General features: G+C 40.7%; 1 protein-coding gene across 1 annotated transcript; it reads left to right on the top strand.

Moving 5' to 3' along the window:
• Positions 1–4830: 4830 nt before the first annotated feature.
• CDC48B (cell division cycle 48B) lies at positions 4831–12688 on the top strand. The gene is made up of 12 exons (XM_086572846.1): positions 4831–5136; positions 5236–5280; positions 5367–5422; positions 5516–5665; positions 6542–6649; positions 8656–8755; positions 8959–9243; positions 9354–9523; positions 9978–10106; positions 11139–11226; positions 11311–11388; positions 12169–12688. The coding sequence occupies exons 1-12, from the start codon at positions 4966–4968 to the stop codon at positions 12604–12606; spliced, it is 1818 nt and encodes a 605-aa protein (XP_086428972.1). The 5' UTR covers positions 4831–4965; the 3' UTR covers positions 12607–12688.
• The last annotated feature ends 689 nt before the right edge of the window (positions 12689–13377 follow it).

Here is a 13377-nt window from a genome sequence, read left to right as displayed (position 1 = left end):
TCGCGGAATACAACAAAGCGAGTGCGGCTCGTTCAGGAAGGAGTAGTTCTTTTAAATTTGGCGTGAGTGTCTTACTTTCGTGAAGTAGATCGGCTTCTCTGAATTGTTCTCCTCTTTAAAGAGAACCTGAGTGATGGCGAAATCGGATATGGCGGATAAAGCCCGGTGTCTCTCCATATCTTGGCTTGGCTAAGGCGGGGCGTGGTGAGATACTCTTTGAAATAGCGAATGCATGATGACATTGATCGCTCCGGAGAGCGGCTCGCCTTTTTGAGAATTTGTAGGAACGGTCGCACTTATATCGAGGCCCTTGATATGAACGGTTAAGCGCCCGCGACCATTCGACAACCGTATCGTTTTTCTTTGTGCGTGGATCGGGCATATCAAGAACGCTTTCGGATCAGTCGGGATTGGCCCGATCCGCATTTGCGACACGATACCCTAAAAACTTGCGGAGGGCGCCCAAAGAGGCATTTTTCGGGTTCAACTTCATGCCCGTCGGGCGTAGTCACGAGAAGCGCTTGTTCTAAGTGGGTGAGGTGATCACCCGGCTTTTTTTTGACCACCATGTCGTCAATATAGACCTCCATGGTGTCGCCTAACATGTCTTGAAACATGTCCGTGACCAGGCGTTGGTATGTCGCTCCAGCGTTCTTCAGACCGAACGGGAGGACGTTGTAACAATAGATGCCTTGTTCCGTGATGAACGAAGTCTTCTCTTGATCTTCCTCGGCGAGTGGGATTTGGTTGTACCCACTGTACGCATCCATAAAGGAGAGGAGTTCGTGACCACAGGTTTGGTCGACCAGTTGGTCAATGCGAGGCAAGGGAAAGCTATCTTTAGGCGTGGCCTGATTGACATTTGTGAAATCGACACATAAGCGAACTGTGCCATTCTTTTTGGGGACGGCGACAATGTTGGCAATCCACTCGGGGTAGTCTACCTTTCTGATGAAACCGACTTGCTTGAGTTTTTCGACCTCGTCATTGATGGCTTTTTGAAAGCGCAGGGATAGTCGACGAGGTCGTTGTCGAACTGGTCTGGCATTGGGGTTCACATTTAATTTGTGGCATGCGAAGTTAGGATCGATTCCGGGCACATCGATATACGACCAAGCAAAAACATCTTTATTCATAGATAAGAAATTTACAAGTTGTGATCGAGTGTGGGGTCGAGGTTAGCCCTACATACCACAAACTTGGGGGTCGTCTTCGATTGCCAAGATTCACTCTTTCTTTTTCTGCGCATTTGGAGGCTTTACGGTGATGGCGAAACATTGCTTAACAACTTCATTATCGGAGGAGATCGAGCACTGGTGGGACGACTGGACCGGTATTTGAATGTGGAAGCGATCTTCAACATTTACCCGGGGTATCCACGACACGGGGAGGGGCCCAGGCTGCAAGCACATTGATGGAAGCGGTCGCGGTGACAATTGTGGCGGCTTGATATGGTGGGACGATCTCGAAACTTTAAGCCCGACAAAGAATGACGACAAAGGTGCGCGGCGTTGGTTCGATCTTTGGAAGTCATATTTGGCGTCGCGAGGACTTCGGGGAGCGAGTCGCGGTATCGGCATGGAGAGAACTTGTAAGAGCCCCGTTACGCTTGGCGGTTCGGGGTTGGACTTGTCGCGACTAAGTCGTGCCATTGTGTAGGCTGGAGGGCTCTGTATGGTGGGAAGCAATTCCGCGGAGTGCATCTGTTGATTGGACTGGTTGCAATGGTACGCTTCAAGTTGATTGCTTGAAGCTCCATCATGCCTCGAGTCAGGGAAGCGGAGAACTTGATGTAAAGTGGGATGATGCGACTTGCATCGATGAATCGGCGTCGTCCGAGGATGGCATTGTATGGCGACTTTTTGTCGAACGAGAACCGAGTATTACGAGGTAATCTTATCCCTCGAGATCCCACCGATCTTGGTAAGATAATGTCACCAATGGGGTCGACTCTGGAGCCATTGAACCCGTAAAAGGCGATTAGATCAGCGAAACGGATTTGGGGAGGTTCATCTCTTGCATAGTGTGGTAAAATAGGATGTCACAGAACTGCCAGGAGGTCGATCGGGGCTTTTTATCGGTCGCTGATTTTGACATGAGCGACCAATCGTCATTATGAGGAAGGCAAACTTTGCTTAAGTCGGCCTCCGTGAAAGTGATATCGCTGCTACTGCGACTGAACCGGGCGTGGGCGCACTAATGAAGTAAAATGATAAACTTCACGAAGCGCCAACCGGGCGTCTTTTTTCTCGGAAGAGGTCCGAGAATCGTCCGGAAAGGTAATCACATGAATAGTCGCGAGCATTGTCCGCGATCGGACGAGTCTTTGCCTTTTCGTGGCGTGGCGAACGCCTCCGCGGGGCGTCCTCTAATGAGGACGAGCACTGTATCCCTTGGCGGTGGCGGTGGGGTGGAGATCGACTGCGTACACGACGAGCCAGCAACTTGTGACGCAGGTCGCCATCAGGAATGCTAATGTAGTGTTTGATATAACCAGCTTCCACCAGGTCTTGGAGATAATGCTTGAGCCCCCAAAGATGCATCGGTTTCATGGCACTTTGCTTTATGAAATGCACAAAAGGCTTGCCAGTCGATCTGCGGGTTGCGATGGTTTGGAGGAAAAATGGGCGCTTAATCTTATCCGGTATGTGGACCGGGAGAGCGTGTCGGGGCGATGAACTCTCTGTTATTATCGATCGTTAGACACGAGCTCTTTGGGGCATCGCGACTGGGCGCTTCTTGCCCCGTGGGGAACGATCCGAGACCGGCGACCTCGTGCCTCTGCTAAACCATGAAGTTTTAAGGTTTCTGCAACTTGATGTATTTTTGTCGAATACGGCGTAGAGCTTTCGGACAATATCTCTGGCGTTCCTTCATCGGCGACCTAGCAAAGGTCATTTGTTTAGCACTCGGCAAGCATTAGAAAAAGCCGATTAATGGCGAAAAGATTCTTTCAAGCCACTTTCCATACGCACGCAATGATTCGGCCTTGAACCGTCCTAGGAATTCACGAATGGTTTAAGCCCTCCTTGAAAGATAATTGAAACAGAGAATCAAGATCGCCTTCTTCCGCTGTTTGTTTATTGGGCGTCTTGGTGGCGAACAAATCGATAAAAGTCGCTTTCGAAGGTGTTGATAGAATCGGACTCGATTGAAAAGAACCAATCGAGGCGCCATCCTTGAAAGGCCGGGCTGGAAATAATCTGCGATGGAGATAATCAAACTCGGGTGAGTGTAAAGTGCGGACTTTGGATATAGCGAGCCACATGACGGAAGGCGAGGTCTTTGCCGTCGTACATAGGAAAGCGTGGTGGATGAAGTCGTGTGGAGAGGATTTCTTTGAGGACCTCTGCGGTGAAGCGGAGATCGCGATCACGTCTTAAGCATCTTGTGTACAATCGCGGTTCGAGTCCTTCTTCGCGGAGGTCGGCCAATCCTTTGGGACAACTTCGTTAAAGGCTGGCGATTAACGTCATTGATCTTTGTGTTGACTCCGTTTCCGACTTGTTGTTGCGATAACTATCCACCGGCGTAGCGTAGCATTTTCCTCCCCGAGCAAGGAAATGCTCTCATTCGATTACTCAAGTGGTGAGCAAGGTTTTGAACTTGAGCTTCTATGCTAACCATGCTTCGTGGGGTTTGGAGAATTAGAGATGATCTCAAGTGGTTCTCGATGTCGAAACCACGGAGGCGGCGCCAATGTAAAGGGCGTTTTGGTTTTCTCTAATTACTACTAGGATGAGCGGAAGGGTTAGGATTTTTGATGTGACCAGAGGTCGCCATTTGTTAACGAAGCCCACGCGTATCTTCTCTCGTTTTCCTTTTTACGGGAGAGAAGAATCGAGTCGGCGTAGTTCGGTAGGTGGTATTTATAGAGTTTTGAGAGAGGAGATCCGCCCGACCGCGTGTATTCTTTTGTACAAATGTAGGGTGGAGATCGCGGATGAGTGTTGAATTGGATCTGTTATGATTGGGGGTAGATGCGGTAGTCCCTATTTCCCGGTGTTGAGATTACCACTAAGATTTTGGCAATCATTACACCAGGTGGGACGTGTTTCTATTCGAAGCGTTCTGTATTTGGCGAAGTGTTCGTACTGAGGTATCTCCGTTCGCACCACCTACTCGAGCTGCTCGCAGGTCGGTCTTGGAGGTCGCCTTGGATTCATCTATGCTGCGCACACGTGTGTCTGCGAGGGGCGCTGTTATCAGGTCTGTCTTGGAGGTCGATATCTTCAGTTCGCTTATGCTCCTCGCGAGTGCGATGCCCTATGAGGATATCGCTCCCTACACAGTTGGCGTCCACAATGTCTTCAAAGTGAACGGAACTGGTTTCCAGAACTGCATTGTACCACCAAAATCTGAAGCACTAACTTCTGGAAATGATATTATCACCCTCGCAACTCCAGGAAGAAAATGGTACATTTGCGGTGTAGGAAAGCACTGTCAAATCGGCGGCCAGAAACTTTTCATCACTGTGCAATTACCCAGTTTTGCTCCTACTGCATCCCCAGTCCCGGCTCCTGCTCCAACGCCAGCGCCAGCGCCAGCTTGGTAATTAATGTCCTAGACAAGCCTGTAGCGATTTGTATTGCTCAGCTTCTATTCGAACTCTTAATGTAATCTTTTATTGAATCTTTGTAACGAGTTATTGTACTGCATATGAAATTCTACTTCAATAAATACACATTTTCCTCCAATTCTAGTAGTACCAAATAACGAGGATCACAAAGATCAGCTCGGCCCAAACTTCACCATGGGCTTTTAAAAGGCCCATTAAAAACTTGAGTAAGCCTCAAATTCAAGCTCGAGCGGCTCATTTGAACACTTAAACATGTAGTAAACATTAAACTTTCTCCTAATATTACTGTTTAGGGTTTTTGATATTTCTTTATTAGGGTTTAAGGGTATACCAGTTTTTGCAATAAGCCAAAAATAATTTTTAAGAAAAAAGCAGAACCCATTTCAATGGAACAAAGTAGTAGTAGCAGCAGTTGTTCTAGTGGGATTACTAGTAGTAAAAATGAATGGAGAGCAGAAGAAGCTATTGCTGGTAACTCAGAAGCTCTTGAAGCTCTTAGAGAAGTCATTACTTTTCCCATTTTGTACCCCAGAGAAGCTCAAAAACTAGGTCTCAAAGTAAGTGGCTTTTTTTCCTTTTTTTTTGGTGAAATGATTTGTTTGATGTATTTGGAGAAGCTCCCAGTCGTCAAAATTTAATATTTTTGGGTTTTGTAGTGGCCCAGAGGATTATTGCTTTATGGTCCTCCAGGGACTGGAAAGGTAAATAGTTTTCAGCTTTCCTTTAGTTGTTTTTTAGAATTTAGCAAACTGAAATACTCAATTGTTGAGTTTTATTTCATTTTTAGACAAGTTTGGTACGTGCAATTGTTCGAGAATCCGGAGCCCATTTGACTGTCATTAGGTACTTGAATTGTCAATTTTGTGTAATTTTGATGCATTGGATTTAGTAAACTGTTGTGAAATGTTTATGGATTTTGGTGCGTATTTTATGCAGTCCACATTCTGTTCATCGAGCACATGCGGGGGAGAGTGAGAAAATTTTGCGAGAGGCTTTTAAGGATGCAGCTTCTCATGCGTCTAGTGGCAAGCCGTCGGTTATTTTCATTGACGAAATTGATGCACTTTGTCCTCGTCGTGATTCTCGGTATGTTTTTTAAATTTTGAAGAGATTCTATATTTGAATTACATGTCCATGCTGAAGAAACCAGTTTGTGCATGATTAATTGGGGGATATTCATGATGTCCATGTGTTTAATCGTGATTATCGGTGTCGTGAACTTACATCTTGAACGTACAGTTAGAAGGTCAATGTTTATAATGATAATATTCTAACAAGTAAGTTTTGCCATGTTAGAATGGGCAATGGAAAATGTAAAAAGGAAAGTCGTATATGTTTAGATTATTTGTTTTCCGCAAGAACACGGCAAAGCTCCTTATTAATCATCAAGTCCTGTACTCCTATCAATGGTCAGGAATCATGTAGTCATACCCTAGTTAGCACATCCTCTCCCACTATGCTTGGTGGTTGCTGGGGATTACATGAAAGTTATTCCATAAATTCTCATATAAGCTTCAGTGCAATGCACCGTTTAAAAGCTTGGAAAGAATAGGAAGAATCAGAAGGGTTGATAGAAAGAATCAGAAGGGAACTTTATATAAGACTCTTCTTTTTCATTTAGAGAAACATATACCCTCAGGATGAAAGTTAGGCATCAGATGTTTCTAAGTTTTGCTCCTGCAGTTCCAATCATATCTCAATGTCCATGCTTCTAATCATATGGTAGTAAGCTTTAATCCTATCTCTTGCAAATAATCCAAAACTGCCCCTCTTTCTTTTGTTCTCATGCACTCATTCACAATAAATATGGTAACCAAATTCTGTCTCCAAAAAGAATGATCCTTGTTTGTGGCCTCCTGGGAGGCTAGGGTGGGGGACAAGCACATAGTTATTGGAATCACATGAAGATGTGTTGACTATATGATATGTATAATAAAAAATGTATTTGTTCATTTGGTGCAGGAGAGAGCAAGACATTCGCGTAGCTTCTCAGCTATTTATGTTGATGGATGCCAACAAACCCTCGTCAATGTCTCATAACCATGTCATTGTTGTGGCCTCAACAAACAGGTACTTTAGTACTTTTTATGTTTAAAGAACCCAAGTGAATGGCATTTACTGCTGCCCTTAAAATTTAAAAGTATCTCATCTCTTTTCCTACCAGTTTTATGTTATGCTGGAGTTGTTGTTTTAGCCATTGAGGTTTTTGACTCATGTTCATTTTCATACGTTAGTAGAGGTGATTGTGTGAAAAGCTTATGCCAATTGAAAATTTAATGGTTGAGTTTGACAAAGATACTTATTAGCGTTTTGTGACGATATTGAATCATACTCATAATAATGGCATTTCATTTGATATTTGATCTGAAATTGTTTCCATATATGCTTTTAAGGCCTCGTCTAATAATAAGCACTTGTTCTTAAAGAAGCATATGTGAAATAGAAATTGTATTATTTGACTTCTGTAGCAACGCTTACATACATTAGAAACTAGGTATTTGAAGAAACTATGAACTAAATGGTGGTTAATCTTGTACAGTCAAAGAATGAGTTTTAATTCTTTAGGCCTCTTCTGTGAGAAATGCTAGAGATTGTTTTTGTAAGACCCAACTTGAACATATATATCAATATGGTTGATAGTCCCACATCTCCTGGGTACCTTGTGTTGTTGTAGTTTGTGCTGTCTACCTAAACTTGGGCACCCTCCTTGTAAAAAGGATTTCATGGATGAGCTCAACTCATGGATTTATCTTGGTATCACTGTGGTTGTAAGTTTGTAACACAGGGATGGGTCATGTTTGTATATTTAGCCATGTGTGAGGGGATGGGACTGCCTCCAGCCCTGGCGGTAAGGGGGAGTAGTCCCACATTTCATGGGAATATTTTGGGGTGTGTTGTGTATACAGACTTGGATAACTTCTAATTGTGAACTGGTTTTTAAGGGTGAGCTCTACCCATGGGTTAATCAAATATACCTTCATTGACAGGCGGGTAGGACCAGTGCTTGGACAACTCCTTTCTAAAGGTGACAGATTGAACATAGCTATTAGTTGTTTAACACAAAAAACTAAACATGGCTCTTTTAATTCGTTGTTTACTTTGCTTAATTAGATGTCCTGCTTAGGTTTCATGTAGTTCTGTCAGGGTTCGGTAAGGAGTAGTATCAGAGTGTCTCGGTCATCAATAGAATATTATAATTCCTTCATTTTTCGTATTCATGAGTGAGGATTGATATTATGTAATTATGAAACCTGAAATGACTTCTTAACTTCGTTAGAATGAAATTTTCTTATTATTTACCCAAAATTGGTTGCTCAAGTGATGCTTGACATTAAGATTATGACTAATACTTATAGGCCTGTTACCGAGCTTATTTCTAAAGATGAGAACCAATATACAACTTATAAGCTTATGCCATTATATTTCCTTTACCAAGCAAAGGCCTCGTATGGCCCCTGATATCCATATAAACTGGTATAAAGAATTAAATACCGTAGAATGAAACTTGGGCATTTAACATAACAGTTCAAGCATTGGGCCATTTACATGCTTAATATCATTATCTATTTGTCAAAAACGTGAATCTTTTGCCAGTACATGGAGAAGTGAATTTCCACTCACATGGCAGGAAATTTTTCCAGTAACAACAGCTATTTGTGTGAAGGAAAACCCCTGTGCTTTTTTGTAAATGCGAGGTTCCTGATATGATTTATCACAGACTGTGCTGAGCTTGTAAAGTAGTTCAATCTGTTCCAAACTGCTAACACCAAATTGCAAATCTTTTTGACAGTAATACAATTCAATTCCTAGTTAACTACTTAGCAACAAAGAACAAGGTGGGGGGGGCCATGGGAATGTTATTAGTTAAGAATGTGTTATATTAAATTTATCTCCAAAATAACTAAGATGTGGGACTAAATACTCATATTTTTTTGTGATAAAATATGTTTTTTCTTTATAAATTCCTCTTTTTGACTTCCCAACTGGAATTTCTTCCGTTTTTCATATACCTTATTTTTAATTTTGTTAAACTATCTCTCTGACTAGTAATTTTTGCTTGATCTGTGGGTATCAAGAAAGGATACAATTGATCCAGCTTTACGGAGACCTGGGCGTTTTGATCGGGAAGTAGAAGTTTCAACACCTAATGAAGAAGAGCGCTTACAAATCCTCATGGTAGGTATCTGCCTTCCATAAAGAGATAAAAAGATGGGTGGGCCTGGGAAAACTTTTTAGATATTAAATGATATGTAGGAGCTACTTAAGAATTTGTCAATAATACTTAAGATTTTGAATCATTGGCCAGTGGGAATTAGTTGTGTCTGGATGGTACTTTCTTTTCTAAACTGTAGTTCCTATTTGCATTTGAATTGGTTCAGCTCTATTCAAAGAAGCTTCCTTTGGATCCCCATGTCAACCTACAAGCTATAGCTGCATCTTGCAATGGATATGTTGGGGCTGATCTAGAAGCTTTATGTCGGGAGGCTGCAATGTCTGCAGCCAGGAGATCTGGTGATATGATTAAAGATGGTGTTATATGCTGCTTAACAGTGGAAGACTGGAAGCATGCAGGATCTGTGGTTGGTCCAAGCATAACAAGAGGTGTTACTGTGGAGATTCCCAAGGTGTCATGGGAAGATATAGGAGGATTACATGATTTAAAGGTTAGTCTTCTCTTAGTAGTTAGTTGGAATTATTCAAATAATGATCTTTTTCTGTAAATAAAATAGAAAATGCTTACTTTCATCTAACAATGTCTGGATGCAAGTAACAGAAGAGGCTCCAGCAAGCTGTTGAATGGCCAATTAAGTATGCTGCTACATATAAAAGGCTTGGAGTATCGCCAGATCGTGGGATTCTCTTACATGGACCTCCCGGATGCTCAAAGACTACCCTTGCTAAAGCTGCAGCTAATGCCGCTCAAGCTTCTCTGTTCTCCTTGAGGTTATATTCATTTATTTACCTCACTGTGCAGTCACATCTATTTAAATATAAAAATATGAGATGAGGAAAATAGGAAATACTGTGAAGGCAGTCAACCAGTTGAACACTGTTGCAGTTTCCATGGGTGTGGTGCCACTACCTGAAGTAACTAGGGTTATACCCACCATGTCAGATGAGTTAATGAGTTTACTGTTGTGATTTATCTCAATCCTATACATTTACTGGTTAGGTTCATTTGATCAGACAACGTGAGTTGCTAGACTGTCTTCACAGCTTCTATCTGGTTGGTGCCTAATATTCCTTGACTGAAAATACGTTGTCCTGTCTTCGTAAGAACAATCGATCTTTGGTATAATACGTTGTCCTGTCTTTCTGTACTATATATTATAGCGGCCTGAAGATCTGAATAGTTTTATTTTGCATACATGTCTTGAATGGCAATACATATTCTCAGTGGTGCAGAGTTGTATTCAATGTATGTCGGAGAAGGAGAAGCTTTATTGCGTCATACATTTCAAAGAGCTCGACTGGCAGCACCAAGTATAATATTCTTCGATGAGGCTGATGTAGTTGCTTCGAAACGGTAAGTATTCTAAAGTTATATCTTGCTAGGTTCTTCTCATATTTAATTCCAGCAATGCTGAATTTCACATGATTATTCTTGATTCATGTGGAACACATTGGCAAATTAGATAAAACTTATCTGTGAACTCATTTCTGTGCAGACACTTTGTATAAAGCTATTGACTTGAATTCAAGTAATACATTCTACTCGTGTCACTCAGATCCAAAGTAAATAATTAAAATATCATAAAAAACCAACTTAAATTGGATAGTTTATATCTTCTGGTCAATTTATTGAAGATCTTATAGCTTACTATGTTCATCCACAAAATCCATATCTAGATGCTATTTTCAAATCCTCAAGTCATAATCCAATCCAATCAACAAAACCAAACATCTTAAAAATAATAAAAGTAAAATAAAAATACAAGAATCTTTAGAAATATGTATGGATGAACCTTATCAGTAACCCAGATTCCAATTTCCATTAGGATGTTTAACCTAGTAGAGACTAGAGAGAAACAGTTTGACTTGGTGCTTGATGTTTTGATGGACTGATGGAGGGACAATTGAGGAAGAGGGAGGAAAAGCCAAGCCCACGAGATATTCATAAGCCAAGAAGGAAATCTTACCCGGGGAGAGTTTGTGTAAAGGTAAAAGTATCTTGAAAATAGCATCTTACCCGAGAAGGAAAGTTTTTACAATGGGGCACAAAGTAAGTACACCGTAGTCTGTAAAATACACAAGTGTTCAAAAAATTGCTTATAAAATTTGGGATCCTTTAGCATGTGGCTCCATTCCTGGAGGGAGCACTAAATTCTTCCTATTCACACTCTCTAATCATTAAAAAGAAATGACTACTAAAGCAGTTTGCTTACTACCAGTATGAGATATGCTCAGGCTCCCCATAAAGTGTGTTTGATGAATTTGACATGTTTTATCTTTGTTCTGGCTTCAGATGGTTTAGAAGTTGTTGCATCTTATGTTTTGGCCAACCACGTTCAATTGCTTAATTTAACCACAGAATATCTAATGGGGTTACTTTTGGCAGAGGTGGAAGTTCCAGCAGCAACATTTCTGTCGGAGAGAGACTTCTATCTACCTTGCTTACTGAGATGGATGGCTTGGAGCAGGCTAAGGTAAGCTGAGACCATGTGCACAAGAATACTATGTCACCTCAATTTTCTTTCTGCAATATGATATTATTTACTTTTTTCTTATAGGGTGTTCTTGTTTTGGCTGCTACAAATCGTCCTCATGCTATTGATGATGCGCTAATGCGACCTGGTCGCTTTGATTTGGTAAGAGTTACTTTTAATGATATTAATCTAGTCTTGAACTGTTTTTTATTATATATCCTTCCATGGCGATGAATGTGAAATTTTCTCTTGACTAACAAGTAACCATAGGAAGATGATAATATTAACGTTTTTTCTTTGTTTTTACTCGGGGAAAGGAGCTTTTTATTAGATATGGCTTCACGTGAAAGCACTAGGTTAATAATTGAATTTTTATTATTGTATAATATTAAATTCATAGATTAAGAAAGAGGCATTTGACGATGGCTATAGTTGCTGGATTTGGCTGCTTCTTGGACTTGATAGAGAAGCATTTATCATTTCTACTTTATTTTATTTTTTTTCAACCCACCCTCACCTGGTGATAACAAAACTATATAGTTTTAGTAATGAAGTTTACTTGGATTGGGCGCTCAAAACTGAGAAAATAATTGTAACGTTTGGTTTAATAGTTTATGTTGTTATGCTGCCTATCAGTACTTGATTCACATTGATATTTGATATTTCTTTAAAATGAAAATGAAAAACAGAAAAGTGGACAGAGGAAGGGCTATGCTTTTCCATTTACGTTTTACATAATGAAAGAAGACAACCTTGAAAACACCCAAATTTATTACACAAATGTGTTCGCCAAACAGTATATGCTAACCTAACTTCCACGGAGAATACTATTAGCTGGACTAAAGAAATCTGAGTCCTTTGGACCTACTTGACATAAGATAACGGATTTTACGACAATTTGGTCCAGTTTGCCTAAATCTGATTGATTTGTTGAATGTGTAGGTGCTTTATGTACCGCCACCAGATTTAGAAGGTCGCCATGAGATACTGCGTGTGCATACACGTAAGATGAAGATAGGAGATGATGTGGATCTCAGATGCATAGCAGAAGGTACTGAGCTATTCACAGGGGCTGAACTGGAGGGTCTATGTCGGGAAGCCGGAATGGTGGCATTAAGAGAAGACATATCCGCTACAGTTGTCTGTGACCGTCATTTTCAAACTGTAAATCAGTCGCTAAAGCCAGCGTTAACAAGAGAGGAAGTTGATGTGTATGCCTCATTCAAGAAGAAAAAATCACTGGGGTCGAGAAGACGGAGTGGATTGAGCTCAATGCAGAACTATTTATTAAAAGTTGGAATGATAAGCATTGCTGTAGTATACATTTCTGTGTATCTTCTGATTCGTCGGCCAACATCAACTCGTCTAGCCAGTACATAAATGTTACACTAGGTCCTGTTATTCCGTATAATTTTGGTTGTACATGCATTAATTTCGATTTATCATATTTGGTTCAGTGAAATCTTTGTATGTCTACCAGGTGCTCTTCATGAGTTGTTTTTGTGAAATAGAAACTTGCATTACGATTTGAATTACGGTTCAAGTAAATCAAGGTAATGAATCAATCCCTTATATATCTGGTTTTGGACTCTTTTGGTCCCAAGATATTGGTAGACGGGATGTTGGGAAAACGTTGTCCAAAATCATTTACAAAGAGTGATTTGATTATTTAAACAATTCCACTCACTCGTTCTTCTCTTCCTTATTTGTTACCCTACTACATTTGCTCTTTGATTACCGGCTCATATTACTTTGTCTTCAATTTTGATAACAATTTCACAATATTCAGTACAAATTTCGAAAAATTTAAGACTACGACATTTCTGGTTAGATAAAAAATCCAACTAAGGTCTAATTGGTTTAATATGTGGTATAAACGATTTCACAATTTTGCTCTTAAGTATCCTTTTAAGAAACCCTACATTACCTGGATCAATTTTTAGTTTAAACCTTGATTATTAACATAAACCTAGTTAAAGTGAGATTTGTATGCAATTGTTTTGAAAGACGGTTAAACAATCTTTGTAACTACGTTAATTGAACTTGGAGTATTTATCCTAATACAGATCACACCTAATTTACAAATAATTACAATTTTTTTTTTTTGACAAATCGACCTCGCCGATGGGATTTGATATGCCTTTGTTTTTG

The sequence above is a fragment of the Coptis chinensis genome, chromosome 7, assembly GCF_015680905.1.
Source record: "Coptis chinensis isolate HL-2020 chromosome 7, ASM1568090v1, whole genome shotgun sequence".
Lineage (NCBI taxonomy): Eukaryota > Viridiplantae > Streptophyta > Magnoliopsida > Ranunculales > Ranunculaceae > Coptis > Coptis chinensis.
Note: the sequence above shows the minus strand (reverse complement) of the source record. Positions and strands in the feature narration are given on the sequence as shown.

Excerpts from the sequence above, each read along its gene's own strand:
- CDC48B (XM_086572846.1), top strand. The coding sequence starts at position 4,966 with ATGGAACAAAGTAGTAGTAGCAGCAGTTGTTCTAGTGGGATTACTAGT. Across the intron at positions 6,650-8,655 it reads GTTGTGGCCTCAACAAACAG|AAAGGATACAATTGATCCAG; the intron begins GTACTTTAGTAC and ends GTGGGTATCAAG. Across the intron at positions 8,756-8,958 it reads AGCGCTTACAAATCCTCATG|CTCTATTCAAAGAAGCTTCC; the intron begins GTAGGTATCTGC and ends GAATTGGTTCAG.